At 34.2% G+C, this 21284-nt stretch overlaps 4 protein-coding genes across 5 annotated transcripts; all 4 read left to right on the plus strand.

Moving 5' to 3' along the window:
• The first annotated feature begins 378 nt into the window (after nucleotides 1-378).
• On the plus strand, nucleotides 379-2332 carry LOC132204538 (zinc finger protein 665-like). The gene is made up of 3 exons (XM_059633089.1): nucleotides 379-453; nucleotides 1022-1103; nucleotides 1208-2332. Exons 1-3 carry the CDS (start codon nucleotides 439-441, stop codon nucleotides 2317-2319), a joined length of 1209 nt encoding a protein of 402 aa, XP_059489072.1. The 5' UTR covers nucleotides 379-438; the 3' UTR covers nucleotides 2320-2332.
• Nucleotides 2333-3203: 871 nt separating this feature from the next.
• LOC132204152 (zinc finger protein 62 homolog) lies at nucleotides 3204-11684 on the plus strand. 2 transcript variants are annotated; one of them, XM_059632467.1, is made up of 4 exons: nucleotides 3204-3285; nucleotides 3384-3456; nucleotides 7081-7174; nucleotides 10525-11684. In XM_059632467.1, the coding sequence occupies exons 2-4, from the start codon at nucleotides 3406-3408 to the stop codon at nucleotides 11625-11627; spliced, it is 1248 nt and encodes a 415-aa protein (XP_059488450.1). In that variant the 5' UTR covers nucleotides 3204-3285; nucleotides 3384-3405; the 3' UTR covers nucleotides 11628-11684. The 2 variants fall into 2 exon arrangements, with proteins under 2 accessions (XP_059488450.1, XP_059488451.1); XM_059632468.1 differs by lacking the exons at nucleotides 7081-7174; nucleotides 10525-11684 and adding an exon at nucleotides 5144-6238 and having other exon boundaries at nucleotides 3210-3285.
• A 1796-nt stretch (nucleotides 11685-13480) lies between these two features.
• Nucleotides 13481-15932, plus strand: LOC132204372 (zinc finger protein 429-like). Its single transcript, XM_059632851.1, has 3 exons — nucleotides 13481-13579; nucleotides 14110-14170; nucleotides 14292-15932. Exons 1-3 carry the CDS (start codon nucleotides 13532-13534, stop codon nucleotides 15524-15526), a joined length of 1344 nt encoding a protein of 447 aa, XP_059488834.1. The 5' UTR covers nucleotides 13481-13531; the 3' UTR covers nucleotides 15527-15932.
• Nucleotides 15933-18007: 2075 nt separating this feature from the next.
• On the plus strand, nucleotides 18008-21284 carry LOC132204425 (zinc finger protein 600-like). Its single transcript, XM_059632923.1, has 3 exons — nucleotides 18008-18075; nucleotides 18474-18771; nucleotides 19931-21284. The coding sequence occupies exons 2-3, from the start codon at nucleotides 18766-18768 to the stop codon at nucleotides 21116-21118; spliced, it is 1194 nt and encodes a 397-aa protein (XP_059488906.1). The 5' UTR covers nucleotides 18008-18075; nucleotides 18474-18765; the 3' UTR covers nucleotides 21119-21284.

Consider the following 21284-nt stretch of genomic DNA (forward strand, 5'->3'; position numbering starts at 1 on the left):
GCGCTCGCGCTCACGATTTTGAAAATCGTGCGATCGCGCTCTGCGCTCGCGCTCATGAGCGCAGAGCGCGAGCGCAGATCGCAGAGCGCAAAGTGCGCTCTGCCCATGTATGAAATTTAATACCTTTGATTTTAATCCAATGAATTTAAAGAGATGGTTAAGATAAGAAGCAAAGTGTGGTTGGAGCTCAACATAGACAAACCGTTCAGACATGACGGTTATAAGCTTAAAAATACCAAAGGGGAAGACAGCTCCATTTTCGCACAGCATGCGAAAAAAACTTAGGGGAATTACTGTTTCCACGCTCAAATCCCGCCTCATAAGCGCAGCCCGCAATATCAGTGAAGAGAGAAATTATATATTCAGAGCGCAACACTAGCCGAGTGATCTTCAAAGGCAACGGACACTTCATGCAGTGGCTCATCATCCGGCTATGAAATGAATCAGTCAAGTGTAAGCTCAATATTAATATATTTGAATGATTTTCATGGATTTTTAATTTTACATAAATAACCGCTCAGCTTAAGACCATTTTCAATATTAATTAATCTACCAAGAGATAAATAAATAAAAATAAAAATTGTTTTAATTTATTGTTACAAAATGGAGTAAAAAAATTAAACGATTATAATGAATAATTAAATTAGTTACGAATTTAATTACTTCAAATTATGCGTTTGAATTAAGGTTAGTAAATGTAATTTTTGGAACTGATTAACTAAATGTGATGTTTCTTTCTGTTGCGATTGAAAAAGGTCAGGCAACAAGTGGGGTTTTATTTTTTAGATTTCTTTTTATGCACTCAGAAATAAAATTAATTTTTCTCTTGAATAACAAACAAAATCACGCAATCTAAATATCAAAATTATTTTATTATTAATTATTTCTTTGTTATAATTGAATTAAAATAATTTTAATGTGAGAAATATTTAATGCAATCAAGTTTAAAATTAGCATTTTCAGTTGCTTTGCAAATTAAAAAAATATGAAAAAATAATTACAATTTATAAATCTTTTTTAGGAACAACAAGTGGAAATTTCTATTGCTGACTCGGTTGGATTTCAATGCAATAATGACCAAAATGACCTTATTTCTAGTGATGGTAAGTGTTTCACTAATTTTTCTTCTCATTTTCAGTCTTTTTGGTACTGATAAGAAAGTAATGATTAACGCAAATTTTCATTTATGAAAAAAAATTACTTTCAGACCCTCTCGATCTTCGATCTCCTGAAAAACGTAGTGGCAAAGAAATGGATCGGCCCTTGCAGCAGGAAAGCGCCAAAGCGCAGTTGAAAGAAACAAAATGTAACTTTTGCAAGATGAAATTTGGGCCAAAAGAGATGAAGAACTTTTCAAATCACTGCACCAATATTCAATGCAAGGCCTGCTTGCAAAAATTTGACTGCGTCACTAAATTGGCCTCTCACCGACGATGGCACTGCCCTAATTTTGATAAAGACAGAAGGGAAAAAAGAGTCAAACTTACAATTAGTAAAAATTGTAAAAACTATTACAAAAAACTTTGGTGTGATTTTTGCTCGCAATACATAAAATGTTGGCCCAGATATATGCAAGATGTGCATAAAATGGAGAGAAATTGTAAGAAATGCAATTTAACCCTTTCCTGCAGCGGACTTGCTGCGGCTCACAAATGCGGCTCGAAGAAAAGCCGGGGAGAAAATCGGAAGAAAAAACAGCCCATCCCGCCTATTAGAGAAAATCAGAATTCTTGCCCTTTCTGCATGAGGACTTACTGGGGCAAAAAATTTCATTTTGAAGAGAAATACAGGTCGTGCCAAAATTGCAGCCAAATTTTCCAATGCAACGGTTTTCTCATGAAACACACGGCTTACAAGTGCAGAGGCAGTTGCAAATTTTGCGGCCAAATTTTGACAAAAAGAAGCAAAGAATCGCACACGAGAGAGAGGCGCTGCGAAAGTTGTCCTCACGTCAGCCAGTGTTTCAAACTCCACAGGCAGCATCAGTGCCCGGAAAAGTGCGACCAAGAGATGGAAATTGGCCAACAACCTGCGGAAAATAGCTCTGACGAAATAAAAATCGTCGAAAGTGGGTCGAATTCGAAAGGATTTCACGAAGAGCCTCGTAAGCTGCAGTCACTGATTATGACGAAGTGCAATTTTTGTCAAATTTTGTGCAACTCGGAGGAAAATTTTGAGTGTCACACGCGGAAGACGGACTGTCCCCGGTGCGGATTCGCCCAACCGTGCAACACCCTTTTGGCCCATCACTTGGACTTGTGTCGTTTTGAACGAGAAGAGCCGGAGAAATTTCGGTGCAGCGAGTGCGGCAAAGAATAATAAGTTCAGTGAGGCGCAGTGAATTTATTGACAAAAATAAAATGAAAAGTTATAATAAAATTTCATTTATTGAAAATCGAAATAAAAATTAAATATTTAAACTAAAATTAGAATAAGGATTGGAAATAATTGATTAATTTTACAGCTTTAGGAAATTTAAAAGAATCATTAAATAAGTTAAAATTTAAAATCTAATTATAAAGATTGCTTGCAGAAATTTAAAATTGATATAAAACGCAAAATATATGAATAATATAATTTTGTTTTATACTTCTTAAATTTTGTAATAACAAATTTATGCTTTTTAGAATCAATTATTACTTAAAAATAGAATAAATATTTGAATAATAAAATAATCGTCATTTAAAATGACTTTTGGGCCAATAAAAACATTATTAAATCACGAAAAACTTTTCATACTGTAATTTATGGATTAAACCTTAAAAAAATTAAATATTTTTATTGCCATGTTGATCTTTCATCTACAAAATATTTAATATAATTTATTAAACTCATAGCGAAAATTGAAAAATAAAAAGTATAATTAATTCACCTCTACCTTATATAATTGCAAAAACAATATCTAGTTGAGATTAGTGTTTCTTATTTCCCATCATTTTGAAATGATGCAACAATTAGAAGGAAATTAATGTTAATCACATAGAAGCTCAACAAACTTTTTGTGCTTTAAGTACCACTTTTTGTATTTACAATCTTAAATATATCTCCTCTTGCAATTTAGTCACGGTTTTATGCTATAGGGGGAAAAGCCTCAAATTTCACACTTCAAGCATTTCTCAAAACAGGGGAATTTTCGTTCCCAAGCCAAGCATCATTCGGCTTACTTAGAGGGAAATTATCCAGATCAGCGCCACATTAACCGAGTGAACTCTGAAGGTGGCAGACGCACTTTTAAAACTTGCTCTCTTTCATCCTGCAGCTACGTCCAAAATGAGTACAATAATTGTGAGTATAAAGTAATAATTTCTTTTCCAATATTACAAGAAAAGTAAAATTTTATTAATTTGTCAAATTAATCTTAAATTTGGTTCAAATATTTAAAGGACCCGTCAACTTCTCACCGATATGACCTCCCGAGTACCTCCCAAGCAAGTGATGAATTTTCCAACAATAATTGTAAGTTTCTATTTATAAAATACGTATTTAATTTTCAATTTTATTTTCGAGTAAATTTTCTTTTCGTTCTTCATTGTTATGTTAATTGTAATCTTGATTGAATTTTTTTGGGCAGCGCCATTATTTATACCTTCAAAATCAATAATTTTAAAGAAAGGTCGATTTTAAATTATTTTATCCTTTCTTAATTCAAAAGGAAAGAGTTATGAAGATTTGATTTCGCGTTTGGAAAAAGGTCACTCGATATTGAACGTGCAGCTGCTCGCTCATTTTGCCTAATGCTTCAAGAATGTGCTTATGCGCCAAATAAAAGACAGTCAACTTTATTTGATATGGGTTAATTAGCGCCGTCCGTGCAAGACGATCGCTTGCGACGTCATAAAATATACGCCTGCTTCCTTTCTCATTAAAAACAGCATGATCTTGCCTTCTAAATTGAGCAAATCTAAAATTTATAAGTGATTCTATTTGACGAATTGAAAAATAAAATAAAAATCTAGAAGGAAATGATAATTTCGGATAATTTAACAGTCAAAGATTTTTAATGTCAATCCAATTAGACTTACTAGATCAAAGGTGAATGTAATTTTCTTTGTGAAACATTTTCTGCTAAAGCGCCCCCCATGCAGTTGAGAGGCTTCTTAATTTTTTTTCTTAACGTGTCTGGCGTTTTGGCGTCAACGCTAATCATCCAGCAATAAAGAACTCCTCAACAAAATCAATCAATCTTAACTTCCTGGCTTCATGGAGCGAATTCGCAATTTGTAGAAAATCCAATTGAAAATTTTGATCCCGTCAGAATTTAGAATCCTTTCTCCAAGAAACTTTAAATTAAATTTTTGTGTGCATAAGAAAATATCTGAACAAATTACATTTTAATTTAAGATGTTCAAATTTTATAAAGATATATAATTTGTTGGTAAAAGAAAAAGAACAAAACCTATAAGAATTCTGAACTCATTGTAGTAAATCAACGGAGACTCATGGCGGCAGATGGGGTGGATAATTTGGATTTTGGGTTATAGTTTTAGCTAAATTTTGTCCTAACAATTCCATTTTTCAAATAAATATTTTTCACTTTAAATGCAAAGAATTTATGTATAAATTTGATAGGATAACAAAATGGCAAAATTTTTATTATAAATTTAACAAATAACCAATGTATGTTTAATCTGAAGTTTCTAAAAAAAAAAACAGGGAAAAAATATTTAAATTAAACTGCAACCTGCACCGGCGCAGTCCATAACACATGTAATTATTTGTATTTAAATATATCTATATTAGTATAGAAAGCACGATTGGCGCACTGCGCAAAATAAGGCGCCTTCCTGTCTACACGCCTAACTAAGACGCCACTCTAAAAGCATGCGCAGAAATTAGCAAAGTGAGCTTAGAATTCATGATTGCCACTGTTTTTGCCCTCGGCGCCACCCGCACAATAGCCGAAAACTTATTGTAAAAAAATAGACGCCAGCCGCCGGCGCCGGTCGAGTCGTTAACATTTATGCATTTCGTCTACTTATTTCGTTTGTAGGGACGAAAAACCACAAATTGATAATTAAAAAATTATGCAAATCAATCAATTTATTTTTTAATTAACAAGTTTTAAATTAATCCGTAGCTTATGATTTTCAAATAAAATAAAAATTTAAAGGAAACCTGACAAAGAATAAATTTCTGTCCCCAGTTTCTGCCAAAGACAAGCAGTGCCAATTTTGCAACAAGAAATTTGGTCCGACCGAAGAAAACCTTTATTTCTCCCACGTGGCTCCAACTCAGTGCAGTCGCTGTGCAGAAGTTTTCGACTGCCAGTCAAAATTTGACGCTCATAACAACAAAGACTGTTTGCAAACTGAAAGCAAGAAGAGGTGGCTCTGCAATTTTTGTTTGCGATTTGCCTCGACTTCGCGCCTAAAACACACAAATTACCAGACGAGCTGTACGAATTGCAAAATGGAATTCGCCTGTGTCGGACTGGCTGAGATTCACCGTCAATTTTGCAATCAGGAAAAGCAGAACCCGCCAGAAAAATGGTTCACGTGCGATTTTTGCCTCGACTCGTTCAAGTCCGAATTAAACCACTTTAGATATAAAAGAAGCGTCACTTGTCGCAATTGTCAGAAGAGTTTCAAGTGCAGAGGCCTGTGCAACCAACACAAAATTCAGTGCTGCAACTTCTTGAAATGTAAAGTTTGCGGGAAAAATTTCAAAGAAAAACAAGGTCAGAAAAAACACACTCGAAAACGCCAATGTCAGCGCTGCAATCACGTCAGCCAGTGTTTCAACTCATTCAGGGCGCACGATTGTCCAGGAAAAGCCGACGAGGAGGAAATTGCTGCGGAGACTGCAACGCTCGAAAAGTGCCGGTTTTGCCACAGAGAGATTTTTGAGGGTCACTCGCGGCAGGTCAAGTGCCCAAAGTGCAAAATTCTCCAAAATTGTAGCACCCTTTACGGCCGGCACGTGGAAAAGTGTCTTTCGGAAGAATTTCAGTGCGACGAGTGTGAAAAGAGTTTCGAAAAGAAGAGCAAACTGAATTCGCACAAGCAACGCCGGCACGTGCAGCCCAAGGTGCAGGAGCAAATTTTGGAACTTTTAAAGGAGAAACGGGATTTGGATTTTGTTCAAAATTACATTGTCAAGCGAGAGCCCATCGAGATTATTAACATGGACTAGCCAGTGATTATTTATTAACTTTTAATTAACGTTCATAATTTTAATAAACAAAAAAAAAAAAATGCAATTCACTCCTTAAAGTATTTTGTAAATTATAAAATTTAAGTTAGACATACAAATTTGTTATTTGTTGTATTTTAAAAAAATTTTAAATTATTTAATTAATTAGGAATTAGTGTTTTATAAATTTAGAAAAAATGTGTATGAAATTAAAATGATATAAAATAAAAAGGATGATTTCATTTAATAAATTAATATTTTGTTATTTTACTGATAATAATTACTTGATTTTTCTGCAAAATATTTAATAATTTTGCCTTTGTTAACATAAATATAAATAATTAATTTAATGAGCTCCTCCGTGAATGAAAAGGCAGAGATAAAATGAATTGAAAAATATTTACAAAATCTGTTGATCTCCGGGCAAAATTACATTAAAAAGAAAAGGATGAATGGATCAGCTGGAAAATTTTCCCCTTCGTCTCGGAATAAAAAGGTTCCAGACGGTTCAGGAATTTGCTGCCAGATTTCGCCCAACTCGCCTCAGGGATGAAATCACGTGAGCACATGGGGGGCTGGCTTGACCGACGCTGGCAACACGACCACCACAACCTGAGAGCTTCCCTGAGAGGACGGACATGAAAATTTCTCTTCCCTTTTTCGCTCTTCGTTTGCTCAGATTCGACATTTAAAATGAGTCTGCCCGTGGTAAGAAATCGCAAACCATGCTCAATTATGAGGCCAATTTAATGTAATTTTAATATTTAAAATAAATTATATATTTTCATGAGACTTCTCAATTATTTTTCAAAGTTGATGCAATGAACAAAGATTTTTTTAAGTCACCAGTACTTTTGGTTCTCTAAAAATTAGAGCCAAATTATTTTTTTTAATAAAATAAAATTTCCGTCACAAAATTTACATGTTCTTGTGCTTTATTTGTTTTAGGTCCAGCATGAGCAACCTATTTCAATACTAGACCATGAGAGGATTGAACAGCACTGCGATGATGGTGAAGGTGGCGATTTTTTCAACAATAATTGTGAGTTTTATACGCCTATATTTTATACATAAAAGGAGAGAAGAATAAATATATTTTCTTCTTTAAAAAATAAAAAAAACGAATTTTTGCAAAAACCATTTCGTGGAAATTTCACAGCGCATTATTTTATGTATTTTCTTGGCTATTTCTCAATAAATCAAAACATGAATTAATTTAATTTTTTAAGCTATGCGTGATACTTCAATTTCTTGTGAATTAAATTAATTTATTGACAAAATTTATTTTATCTGGAATAATTTGCACAAATATTGACTTAGAATCAAAAACTTTCAAATAATAATTATATAATATTCCTGGTCGTTCTTTTCCATTCAAGACAAAACCAGCTTTTTTGCTTTTATTTTCTTCGGAAAAGGAAATGCTTTTGTTGTGGGGCTGCATTTTTTTATAGTTCATCGCGGGCTGTGTGCATCTGGCTAATTTTGGTGGATATTTTACTTTTCGCGCCAAAAGTGCAGATGTGTTCGAAGCTCTCCTCCGTTTATGAGAGATATTCATTGTTCAGCACGACTAATTTTTTTTTCTTTTTAAGGTGGCGCGGCCGCCCCTTCTTTGGTAGCCGCTGATTCCCTTTTCCTCCCTACAGGGGTTTCCTTTGTGATTTGGCTGATTCAGATTTTTTTTTATCGAAAATAAAAAATTAAGAAAATTTAGTTAACAATTTTTTTTCTGTGATACTTTATAATTTGTAAGGAGAGAAAACACGAAGCAGCCCTAATTTATCTTTTTGCAACCTGATTTTCATGTAGCGCTGACAGGATGCATCGACGCCAATTAAATTAATTTCACTTCAATGGAGAGGATAATAATCGTCTCTCGTATTGCATTCTGTTTTTTTTTTCAAAACAATGTTGCGCACAAATTAAGTCCAAGCACGTGCGGCTCTTTGCGTCGTTGAGAGGCGCCGGAATGTTAATGCCGCACGACCACGTGATTTGGTGTTCGAGTGAAATTGTAAGAGAAAAATCGATCACCTTAAATTTTCATTCAAGCTTCAGTTCACAGAGAGACAAGTTTAGTCCAGTTACTCTATTCGACCTCGGGTAATTCCAATTGACGGTGAAAAACTCTAATTATGATTAATTTCCTCTTAATTTTCTGCAAAATTTTATTCATATTGATATTGCATGTAATTTCAAAATAATTTGATCAACCGCATTATTGAATTGATAATTTTGGCAATCTCATTTAATTCATTCTCTTCAGTTAAATCTGCGACCATATATATTAAACCTCTCAATCCGCTCGTAGATATTCATATTTTATTACTTTCAGTAATAAAACACTGAAAAAAATTGTCAAATCGACCTGTTTGCGGCATGAATGGCTAACTTAGCGTTTTTGGCCGCGCTTAACAAGAAAATCAGACTAAATTATTAGCCTTGTAGGTCAATTTGCAAGGAAGGGAACTTACTTTTCCGACGGCGAGTCCGTTAGCGCTTCTTCTCTTTGCATTTCGGCCGAATTTCGGCGAATTTGGGCTAAATCTTGATCCAGGCGAGACACGATGCACTTAATTGGTCTACAAATAGAAAGCCATACTAATCATATGGTGTGGGCGTGTCCAGTTCTGGGAGAAAAGCGGAAACGAGTTTAGCAACCCGACAAAAGTTTTCCAGATGGAATTTAATCATTTTGAAAGTTTCGTAATTCTGGCGATCGAAAAGCCGATATTTCAAGAACAATTAAGGCGTGAGGAAAATCGCTGCTTAATTAATTTTTCAATCCGAGCATAAATATACGCGCAGGCCTCTGCTCCTTGCTTCGCACGGCTCGATTTAATTCAAATTTGCGGCATTGGCAGAGCCAAGTAAATGGATAAATTTTATTTTTATTTTTTATTCTTATAAAAATAGTTATCCAGAGAAAAGTTAATTTTTATTTTCATTTTTTAGATAGAAAAATTTTAAAATAACAAACCTTTCCCGAAAATTGTAGCTAATTAAATTCTCTACATTTTCTTTCATACTCTCAATGTTGTAAAATACTTTTTTTTTATCTATCTAAGAAACGATCAAAGTCAAAATATTACTTACTTTTTTAGAATTTTTCTGACATAGCCGAAATGCAAAGAGAATTAAGAAAAGCTCCAGCAGTGAAGCGAGTGCAAAATGACTCCGCAGCTCGTAATCCAGTCACACTCGCCGGCGGAAAAGTAAATTCCCTTCCCGTTGGCGCTATTTAAATTGACCTAAACAAGGCTCCTAATTAAGTCTGATTTAACGCGGTCAATTTGAGAATTCTTTAGTGAATTTGATTGGTCGATTCAAACAATTTGACGGGAGTAAAAATTTTATGTGTCTGTAAAGCCATAAATATTTAAAATAATCATAAGAAATTACTGCCCAGAGCTATAAATTTCCTTTTTTAAAGTTTTGTTTACAACCTTTTTTTTTATAAAATTCTTGATTTTCTGAAGGTGGCACTGTTCATTTTGTTTTTTGTGTTATGCACGCTCGAGATTTTTAATTCTCCTTCTCAAATATTATAATAAATGGGCTCTGTCGTCGCGTTTTCCAACTTGATCGTTTTCTCCCGACTCTTCCTTTTCTGTTCCATTGTAATATTGCAAAGAAGCATAAAAGTAGCAAACGGACACCGAAAAAATAAAAACACCTGACAAGCCGGAAACGCGACATCAGCTTTGGGGATAATTAATTTATAAGCAAAGACCAAAAATGGTGCGTTCTCCACTAACGACAAAGGGTGGAAAGAATGAATGCATTTTTATTTACATCGAGCATCTGTCACGACGAAAAGAAGTTTGAAAATTTCAGATCCACGAAACAGATTTCATTGTAGGATGCACTTTTTCAAAGGCACCTGCCGAGGCGCGCACTAGACCATGGAAAGGAAAAACAAACGGTCTCTGCATAACAAAAAAGAAACACTCGAATGGTGTTTGAATTGAAGTTCGGCTTTATTATTTGGCGATAATTTTAGTCGGTTCATGTTTGGTATTAAAAAAAAATGACTTATGTAAAGCCTTGATTGTGAAATTTTTATTAAAATTAAAATATTTTCCTGCAGAAATAAGCCTGGTCTTCGAGATGCCCTCAATATTTTCAAAAAAATAAATATAAAAAATATATATAATTTATTTATTCTTTAGTTTAATTAATTATAAATTACGGCTTTTCAATTCTTATTTCATGGTTGTTGAAACGGCAGAGCATAAATTTAAACAATTCAAAATTATATTGGAAATTGAAATTTAAAGTAAATTTTAAAGAAATTCCATTCAAACTAATCTCTACTCTCAAAATTTAGACTAATTAAAATAAAAAATTTTTGATCGCAATTAATGATAATAATAAATTTGATTTCAGACACTCCAAAATCTCCTCTGGCGGAAAATGAGTCCTCGCAGCTCATCGACGGTTCGGTCGCGCACTTGCAATGCAAATTTTGCGACATGAAATTCGGCCCGGAAGATGTGCAACTTTATTCCTCCCACGTGAATCCTCGATGGTGCCAGATCTGCCTGAATTATTTGGACTGCCATTCAAAATTCTTCTACCACAAGAGAAGCGACTGCACCAAGCCGGAAATGAATGAAGACAACAAGATAAAGTGCGATTTGTGCTCGCGATTTCTAAATCTTGCGTCTATTGCAACGCACAAGCGTGCTCGGAACTGCTTCAGGTGTGGTCTGGAGCTTGGCTGTGCTGGAATTTCTGCCTTTCACAAACCAAATTGCAAAACGAAAAAGGTGCCAAATTACAAACCGTGCAATTTCTGTCATGGGATTTACCAATCAGAGATGAACCACTTAAGCAGGAAGGGTCGATTATCGTGCCGGAAGTGCAGGAAGATCTTCCAGTGCAGAGGTCTTTGCCGCCAACACGAGGTCCAGTGCTGCAATTTTCTCAGTTGCAAAATGTGTGGCAAACATTACATGTCGGAGAAAACACGGAGGCAACACGATCAAGAGCGGCGATGCAATTTTTGTCCCCACGTTAGTCATTGTGACAAGCAATTTAAGCTGCACAATTGTGAAATTAATATAAATTTGACCGAAGAAATCAATCCGCAAAACTTTTGTGAAGTCGAAATTGGTGAAGGTTTGCAAAATTTGAAGAAAGAAAATTATCCTGACGAGATAAAAATTGTCGAGAGTGCTTCGGTAAATTGTGAGGAATTTTTCAGCGAGCCCGCAGTGCCGAAGTTGGTGCTCAAAAAGTGTCCATTTTGCCAAAATCTGTACAACTCGGTCGAAAATTTTGAACTCCACGTCAAGCAGACCTTCTGCATTTTGTGCGGGTCTGCCCAACCGTGCAGCACCTTTTTGGCCGAGCACACGTTAAGTTGTAAAGTGGAGGAGTGCAATTTGCAGGACATTATGGATCAGCTAGGGGACGAAAATTTCAACAAGGCGCAAATGGATATTATTGAGAAAGTGTTCATCAAACCAGAACCGATTGACGATTGAATTATCATTGTTTTATTTTGAAGTTTTGTAAAATTAAAATGAAAAATTTTTCCAATTATTTCAGTGCTAAAAATAACGTTATTCAGCTGGAAATTAAAATTTTAATTTGGATTTATTACTAATTTAACAAAATGTTACTTGTAAATCTGTTCTTTCGAATAAATTTTATTGATAGTAAATAAAATATTGTGGTTCTAATTGTGTAAAAATTTAATTTTTCTTATTATGACGTATAAAAACATTTTTGATGAATATTGAAACTGACTCATTTTTAAATTGAACTGAAGTAATTTATTTTCCCTGATATAAAATGTGATTCTTGCAACTCATTTCATACATTAATTTCTCAAATGGAATATTTTGTTGCGGAGTCAATATGAAGAATAACAAAAATTTAGTTTTTAAAACAAAATTTCTCAACCAAATTAATTTGGCACTTTTGAAAGAAGAATTTTTTCTCAGAAGACTGATATTTTCGTGAAGATATTTTGATCCTTCTACTGTCTGCGTTGCTCTTGTTCGAGAATAACAATTCCGAAGAAGCAAAAGAAAGGTTGAAGGGAGAGGAGGCGTCGGAGTGACGAGGGGAGGGAGATCTTCCTTCTACCTGAAGCTCGCACCCTCAGAAAAAAAATAAGCTTTGCTGTGTGTGGTCACGAAGACGGAAAATAGGATTATTTTCATCTTCTGGGCAAATTGTACTTTCGGGTCGCATTTTGCTGCGCTTGTCAAATTTTCTCCTTGGGTCCTCTCTTTTCACAAAATATTCACTTGAGCGAAAACTCTTGAGAGCGAAAGACCTTGGAAAAAGGAAAAAAAAAATTTATCCCCTTCGCATTTTTTCTTTTCTAAAAAAAAAGATCCAACCTTTTTCATTTGGGACACTTCTCGTCATATAATGGGGGATTTACTTAAGTTAGCGCGGGATAAAGTTATCCCAGATTATTTTTTGTTTGGTTTAATTTATTATAAAAGTGTAATATTTTAAACAAAAAAGCACAATTTACTTAAATGATTATATTACAATTAAATATCAAATTTCAATCAGAAACAGGACGAAATTTGTAACAAAATGAACCGTTTTAATTTAAAGTTATAATTCTTTTGTTTGAAGAAATTGACACTCGAGGAGATTATCATGGAAATGAAGAGATCGGGATTTTCCTCGCTGTAAAAAATTGTTTTTTATTTAAAAAAAAATGGCTTCACTAGTTTCGGTCACGGTTTCATGAGCAAGAAAAAAAATCAGCAAAATTGAAAAAAAAAACTATCACATTTTAACATAAAAAAATACAATAAAAATTTGGTGCTTTTTTTCAAAATTGCTGATTTTTTGTTTTTCTTGCTCATGAAATTGGGTCGCACACCGTAGAGCCGCTTTGTTTTTTAATTAGAACAATTTTTGCTATGAGGAATAGCCCGATCTTTTCATTTCAAATAATTATATCATCATTTTTTAATTTTCTTTGTGGTGTTATAAGCAAAATCAAATCTAATCATAGTTTCAAGAAATATTTAGTTTTCAAGTAAAAAAATAAAAAACTGCGTTTCTAATTTCAAAATTGTGTATCTCATCTTTTTACATCCCAATATCCAGGGCATAAAATATCCACACGAATTTCGTGAGGCATAAATAAAAAAAATCTAGTAGGTATAAGATTAGAGGAGATTAAAAATGACTTTGCACTAGTTTTGAACAGGTTTTTTGATGAAATTTAATATCATCTCTATTTGGTACTGAACAGATTTGAGAGGAATGGTTGCTGTCTTAATCGTTAGGGGTCTCGCTACACGCACTTTTCCCCCTCAATGCATAGCATAGCATTGTTCCCTTATGCCTTTCCAAACGGGACATCTGCCTAGCGCAGCATTGCTCGCGAGATCCTGGAAGGTGCTGGTCGCGGATGATTTTCTCTCCTGCTGCGCCGCGGTTAAAAATGAGCTTCGCAAATGTAAGTATAATAATAATATAATTTCTCTCTTCCTCTCTTTCTGGCGCCCACAGGATGAACGATTTCGTTTTTTACTGTCTTGCAAGCGCAAAAATATTGACTGCTAGAATTCCAAATATTATTTTTATTTATAAATTTTTTTATAAAACATTGGATTGGATAAAACAGGTGATTTTTTGGGTCAAATAGATTCCAATTTTGATGATATTAAGCTTAAATATTTTATAAATAAATAAAAATAAGAAAAAGGGAAGTTCGTAGCAAAATTAGGATAATTAGGATAATTTTTGTTGAAGTTTTTATTCAATTAGGTGATTTTTTTTGTGCTATTAAAGTAAATTTGTGTTTAAAATTAGATGAAATATCAAATTGAAAATTTTGTTTGAAAAAAATCGATAAACTAAAAAATTTAACTAAAATAGATGATGCTAAGATTTATCAATTTTTGTCTCTGAAGTGGGTTTCAAAGATTTAAATTTTAAATCAATAATAATGGATTAATTTAAAATTTCTATTACCTCTATTTTAAGAAACGACAAGAAGTGGACCTTCCGATTTCTGACCGAATTGGTTGCCTTGTTTCAAGCAATGGTGAGTCTCTAGATTTTTTAAAATCTATTTTTAATCGAATTATTATTGATATAATAATATTTTACATAATTAACTGATTTTAAAGTAAATATTAATGTAAATGTGAATAAATTTGTTTCAGACTCTCATAAAAATGACTCCGAGATGCCATCTGAATGTGACGAGTCAGGCTTTGCTTCAAAAATACCCCACCAAAGCGCCAGAGAGGACTCAAGTAAATTGAAATGTGAGTTTTGCAACACGAAATTCAATCCCACGGCGATGAAAAGCTTTTTAAGTCACTTGACCAAAACCAAGTGCCAATCGTGCTCGGAAGAATTTGACTGCCTCAATAAATTGTCCACTCACCGGCGATGGCACTGCCGTAATTTTGATGAAAACAGACCACGACGTAAATATCAAAACAAAAAACAGTGGTGCGATTTGTGCTCGCGATATTTAATCTGCAGGCGCAAATATTTGCAAGAGGAGCACAAAATGGAGAGAAAGTGTAAGAAATGCAATTTAACCTTTGCCTGTTGCGGACTTGCCACTGCGCACAAATCGAATTGCGAGGGTGGAGAAAAGAAGAAAAAGCTGAGCAGCATCCCGAAGGAACAAAATTCTTGTACTCACTGCAAGAAAATTTACAAAAGCGAAAGATTGCATTTTGAAGAAAAATCCCGATCGTGCCAGAATTGCGGCGAAAAATTCGATTGCGGCGGTTTGCGCTCGCAACACGAAGCAAACTGCTTAATCAGTTGCACATTTTGCGGCCAACTTTTGACGAAACAAACCCAAGAAACGCACAAAAGAGAGAGGCGCTGCGCGAATTGCTCCCACGTCAGCCAGTGTTTCAACCTTTTCAGCCAACACGAGTGCTCGGAAGCAAGCGACGCAGAAATGGAAGTTCCAAAAGAGCCTGAAGAAAAAAGTGTTGATACGGATATTAAAATCGTAAAAATCGGATCGGTCAATTCGAAGGGATTTTACGAGGAACCGGTGAAGCCACTTGTGCTGAAAAAGTGCCAGTTTTGCCAAATTATATGCAACTCGGAGGAAAATTTTGAGTGTCACACGCGGGAGACCGACTGTCCCCGGTGCGGATTCGCGCAACCGTGCAACACCCTTTTGGCCCATCACTTGGACTTGTGTCGTTTTGAGAAGGAAAAGGCCGAGGTGTTTCGATGCGGCGAGTGCGACAAGGTTTTCGAGAAGAAAGGCAAACTGGAGTCGCACAAGCGGCGCCGGCACACGCGGTCGAGAATTAACGCCGAGGCAATTTTGGCCATGATGGTGGAGAAAAAATTGAGTGAGGCGCAGAGATTTTTTGTTGGCGCTTCATTTGTCAAGCATGAAACGATTGATATTTCTTAATTAATTCTCAAAGTGAAAAAAGCAAACTCCATTAATATTACATAAGGATCAAAATGCAAATGATAATACGATTAGTTTAAAAAATGACTAAAATTACTACAAATTGTAAAACGTTTCAAGGTAAAAAAAAAAGGAAAATTGCTGTTTTGCGAGTAAAGATTGGTTTTAAAATTAAATAATTAAGCTGTTTAGATATAAAAAATATAATTATGATTAAATCATTGTAATTTTGGTTTAAACTTTCGAGTAAATGCAAATTTTTATACATTTATTTAGTAAACATTATTGTGAAAGTGCTATTTTATATTTAGTGTGTTGGTGTTCAATAATTTCCACATTTTCTTGATAATATCAGCTAAAAATTTCAGATTAATGTGCTGTACTTTTTAATTTAATAAAAAAAAAGAATCCACAGAACATGTTCTTTGTTTGTTTATTATTTTCACAAATCAAATATTAATATTTAAATTTTTCAAATAAATTGAGAACCATTGAGGAATCCAATTAAAAATTATTTCCTCCTGGCAAAGATATATTTAATACTTCCCCTATTTTGAAAAATGATAAAAAAAATTGATAATATCTAAAAACCTTTTATGCTTTTATGCTGGAAAAAATCTGAATTATAGTGCTCAATGCCGGTGGAGAGATAAAAGATGAATTTCTCTTGACCGGCAGATGCAAACCGCGGGCAGTCCCTCAGTTTACTTTCCCGCCGACACAAAAGTGATGAGTAGAGAGGTTGTGGTTGTACCAGGGTTGAATAATAAAAGAGATATAGAGACAGGGGGGCTCCTTCCCAGTAGCCAAAGATAAAACACTGTAAAAAATTCGCTGATGTTGTGTAGTTCAAATAAATAAAAACTAGCTTGAACTTTCAATTATTTTTTAAATATATATTAATTTTTTTTTAATTTTTAGCACAGATTAAGGGTAGTATTAAAATTTACAAAAAGAATAAAATATGTAAATTTATGGAATAATAATGAAAATTTAATAAATTAAATTTTAATAATTAAATACAAAATTTTGTTTGACTTGTTGCGAGAGAATAAATGAATTGAATTAATAAATCAACATTACATAACTATAAAACTAAAAATATTTAGAAAAGCAAAATAAAAACTTATTTTAAGTTTATTTTAAAGAAAAGATTGTATTCATTGTTTATTATTTGTATTCTTTGTGTTTGATTTTTTCCCCACACTCTTGCATGAAAAGACTCGTTTTTTTACATTTAGTTGTTATTTCATTTCAATTGTGTAAAAATCCTGAATACCTCACATGATTTTGATCACCCTTGACATTACGCTAAATTATTATGGCACTGGTCAAGAGGTCACATTATGTAAGCAATGTGACTCCAATTATGCGATTATTGTTGCAAAAGCTGCACAAATGTAGTCTAAAAATCCGGTGCTGGACAAAAAAAGCAGATGGTTTGTCCGGCAAAGTATCGCAGAGGGGCGACGCACGCTTCCTTTCTCTTGATAATAACGCAGCCTGCACCCTAGTTTCCGTTCTTATGAGATAGACGCGCCAATTTCACTATCTTTTCCGAGTGAAAAAATGGTTGGGAAGAAAATTGAAAAAAAATCATCACTTCCCTTATCATTTATTAAGAAGAAAAAATTAATTTATTTTCTAATTTCAAATGTCAGGGGAATGTTCCTTTCTTGGATTGCGAACGAATATGTTATTAAGGGTTTACTTTTTATACTTCATAGTACTTTAAATACATTAAATCAGATCAATGTTGGTAGTGCAGAATTCTAAAAATTAAATATTTGTATTATTTGAGTATTTATTCAAATTTTTCTAAGATTTTAATCAAAATTGTAGTTGTTTAAAAGTGAATTAATTATTTAAACATTTAAATTTCTCTATTTCTTGATTGATTTATAGTTTATTTTAAAAAAAAATCAAGACTATGTTTCCTCTTGAGCTCTTGATAATAGTTTGAAATATTCAGATTTCTGAAATTAAAAATGGAACACCAAATTTTGACTTTCAGGAAGCAAATAATTGTTTAAGAATATTTCTATCGCCTCGTTTGTCTTTGTCGTGTCGGTTCGGAACAAAGAAAATTTGACATATATTGATAATTATTGACGAGGGTGGTAAATTTAGAGATCAAACCATTTTGGCCGTGCGAAGGAAAGAAAAATAAAGAGTAAAGACATATGTGAGGTATAATTATGTTGATTGATGTCTTTCACAGGCACACGAGCTAAATAAGGCGAGCCACTAACGATTCAAAAAGTCCGTCACTTATTTAAAGAAAGCGACATCAGCGTCAGGGATTTACAGCTGGTGCTAAAAGAATATGTACAATGTTTTTTGGCATCATTATGATCCTTAAAATTCATGCTTCAAGAACTCCAACATATGCATCCAGCATCTGTGCTATTTCCCCGCTAGTCCCTCCATCAGCATCCGAAGCGACGCTCCAGAGCTCGACCCCAGCACAACAAAAGAGATCTTTGGAGAAGAAGGTCGCTGCAGATTTTTTGCTCCCTCCATCCTGCTCCGCACTTTAAGCTACAAATGTAAGTACTTAAGCAATTTTATCATATATTTAATAGTTAAATTTTAAAAATGTAACAAAATTAGGTATAAATGACTTTTATCTGCATAAATAAATAAAAAATCATTTTCCCAATAATTATTTTTTTTAATTATTTCATTCTGGTTCAAAATACAGCAGAATCAATAGGAATATAAAACGTTTGAAAATCAGTGCCGTCATAAATTTTATAGAACTAAAATATGAGTAAAATTTAACAGACTAATTAAAAATATAATATTTAAGTCTTTTTTCACGCGATTCCAACTGAAGTGATTTTTTACAGAAAAATCTTGGCTTAGAGACTAAAAAGAATTATAGAACAATTTTATTTTAGGTGAATTTTTAATCTGATGACTTGAATGTATATTTTTTTTTCAGAACTGTCAAAAGAAGCGAATCTTATTGTTAGGTCGAGGGATTAATTCTTTTTGAGCTACACTTTTTGAAGGTGCCGAAATGCTCAAGAGGAATTTATATTGTTGCATCGATCCGTCTCCCGCTAGTGCCGCCGCTTTAATCCTACCCTCGCGTCATTATTATAAGGAAAAAAAGCACCACCACCGCCACCCGTTTTTCATTTGATGATTGCATCGCATACGGAGTGAGACCTTCGTAGGCGACGGACGTGCGGTTTCCTTCCAGCTCTGCTTTGAATAACTACAACTTCACTATGCAAGTAAGTACTGGCAAAATTTTAAATTTAAAATTAATTTTTTTATCGAGAACTAGAAAAACTTACTATTTTTAACAGGGCATTTTCAAAATTATTTAGAACCAAAATGAAATAAAATAGTTTTTAGAGGATTTCCAAATAATATCCTACATAACATTATTCAAACTGTTTAAATTCAAATTTTGATGATTTTTTTTAATTCAATTAATGTTTCATCAAAGAAAAAAGCAATAATTGACTGCGGCGGATGGTGAACAATTTTGACCAATACCGTGTAATTTTCAGATTTGCTCTAAGGTTTAAAAAAATATAATTTGATGAATACATTTTTTTTTAAATACAATTAAAACAATTGAATTTAAAGCTAAACGTCTAAATATTTTTACAAAAATTTAGATCAGTTTTCAGAGAAATCGTGTTTTATGAGCACAACTTTCTCAGCGGTGGAAAAAATTAACTATATTTCTTCTAAGATAAGTTTTTCAGGTGCATTTTTACCCTTCAAGACGCTCGAAAATCTTATACCTGCGTTTAGGTTGTAGAGATAGGGTCAGGTAAATTCAGGCGCGCGGTATGTTTTTTTTCACCCCTCGAGCGAGGGGCTGCTGCGAGTGTGATTTACTTCTTCTCCCCCTTCGCAGCGCTGACCAAAACACTTATAGGTAGTCAGCACGCGTGAAAGAAAAAATTGTCACGCGAACTTTGAATTGTTCGCTTGAGGCGTCCACGAAAGAGTTTGACGATTAGTTTTTATTAAATAGCTTGAAATAAACAAATATATTTTTCAACATTTCTGACAGATTTCTGATATAAAAATTTAGAAAATTCTACTTTGAAAGAGACCAACTAAATACTGAATGCTCTCAAGATTTAGGAATTTTATTTGTTTTCAGGGCATTGGTAATACTCTCGGTTTCAGGTTCTGCTCAAAAGAAAAAACAAAATATTCACTAATTTATTCCCAAAGAAGATTTAATTTCAGTTCAAATTCAAATTCTCGAAGGGCGCAGCTTTCCGCATCACGCAGAACAAAAAATGTTTAATTACATTTAAAAGAAAAAAATAAACTTCTAAATTGAATTAAAACGTAGAACGCCAAAGATTCTTAATTTAAATATTAAATTAAAACATTTTTATCAAATTTTATTTTATTTATTTCCAGATTCCTCCAAATCCGGCTAAAAGTGAGTTGAAAATGAGCGGCTCTGCAGGTTTGGACAACAATCGGAATCACTCTCAAATAATTGAAAAGAAAATTAAGCTAGAAGAGCTAAAGTGCGTTTTTTGTGACGTGAAATTCGCACTCGACGCTGAGGATTCCTACTTTCAACATTTGGAGGCGAAAATGTGCAACGTGTGCTCGGACACGTTCGACTGCAACTCCAAATTGGTCGAGCACCGAAAGTTGTGCCAAAAAGTGCAGGTAAAGCCAAAGTGGAAGTGCGATTTGTGTTCGCGCATTCTCGATATGAAATCGAGAGGGAATCACAAAACCGTCCGGAAGTGCAAAAAGTGCGGTTTGGAATTGGCGTGCGGAGGAATTGCAGCGAAACACAATGTCCAATGCAAGAAGAAAAAACGGATGCAGAATGGAAAGGTCGCAGTGAAATGGACCAAATGCAATGAATGCGGCGATTTTTACTCGTCTGACAAAAACCATTTGGGCAAAGAAGCGACCTGTCACAAATGCAAAACAAAATTTGCATGTCGGAGCCGATGTCTTGAACATCAGCGTCTCGTATGCTTCAAAGATCTCACTTGCGATTTTTGCGGACTCTTTTGTGTGTCAAAAACTAGACTAGAAACGCACGCCAAAAAGAGGAACTGTTTGAATTGCGATCACGTCAGTTGTTGTTACAAACTGTTCAATGCACACAAATGTGAAGAGAGTGACAAAGAAACGGAGGAAGAAAAAGTTTCAGAGGATGAAAATTCGACCGTTTCGGTAGAAGAACCAGTCGTGGCCCCCTTGCTGATCAAAAAGTGCGCCTTTTGCAAGCATTTGTGCAACTCGGAGGAAGCTTTTGAGTGTCACACCAGGCAAACCAAATGTCCTCATTGCAAATTTCCGCAGCCGTGCAACACCCTTTTGGCCCATCACTTGAACGTGTGTCGTTTCGAGGGAGAAGAGCCGGAGGAATTTCAATGCGGCGAGTGCGAAAAGGTTTTCAAAAGGAGGCACAAACTGGAGTCGCACAAGCGGCGCCGACACGTGCAGCGCTCGAGTATTTTGGCCGCGGAGGCAATTTTGGGAATGGTGGAGAAGAAGATTATCCAGACGGCCGAGAGGAATATTATTAATAAATTAATTGTTAAAAGTGAACCGATTCCTGTAATTGATATTGATTAAAAAAGCATGTAAAAAATTATATTGATTGTGGATTTTTAAAAATTTTTACTACTATAATGAAGAGTTGTACGAAATCGATATATTATTTGTTAAAAAAAACAGCCCAAATCATAAGTTTGGTGTTTACAAACGTTAACTGAATTTTTTGTATTTTATCATGAATTTG

Source organism: Neocloeon triangulifer, unplaced genomic scaffold, assembly GCF_031216515.1.
Source record: "Neocloeon triangulifer isolate White Clay Creek 2 clone unplaced genomic scaffold, ASM3121651v1 ptg000022l, whole genome shotgun sequence".
NCBI lineage: Eukaryota > Metazoa > Arthropoda > Insecta > Ephemeroptera > Baetidae > Neocloeon > Neocloeon triangulifer.

Excerpts from the sequence above, each read along its gene's own strand:
- LOC132204538 (XM_059633089.1), top strand. Across the intron at positions 1,104-1,207 it reads TGACCTTATTTCTAGTGATG|ACCCTCTCGATCTTCGATCT; the intron begins GTAAGTGTTTCA and ends AATTACTTTCAG.
- LOC132204152 (XM_059632467.1), top strand. The coding sequence starts at position 3,406 with ATGACCTCCCGAGTACCTCCCAAGCAAGTGATGAATTTTCCAACAATA. Across the intron at positions 3,457-7,080 it reads TGAATTTTCCAACAATAATT|GTCCAGCATGAGCAACCTAT; the intron begins GTAAGTTTCTAT and ends TATTTGTTTTAG. Across the intron at positions 7,175-10,524 it reads CGATTTTTTCAACAATAATT|ACACTCCAAAATCTCCTCTG; the intron begins GTGAGTTTTATA and ends ATTTGATTTCAG.
- LOC132204372 (XM_059632851.1), top strand. The coding sequence starts at position 13,532 with ATGATTTTCTCTCCTGCTGCGCCGCGGTTAAAAATGAGCTTCGCAAAT. Across the intron at positions 13,580-14,109 it reads TAAAAATGAGCTTCGCAAAT|AAACGACAAGAAGTGGACCT; the intron begins GTAAGTATAATA and ends CTCTATTTTAAG. Across the intron at positions 14,171-14,291 it reads TTGCCTTGTTTCAAGCAATG|ACTCTCATAAAAATGACTCC; the intron begins GTGAGTCTCTAG and ends AATTTGTTTCAG.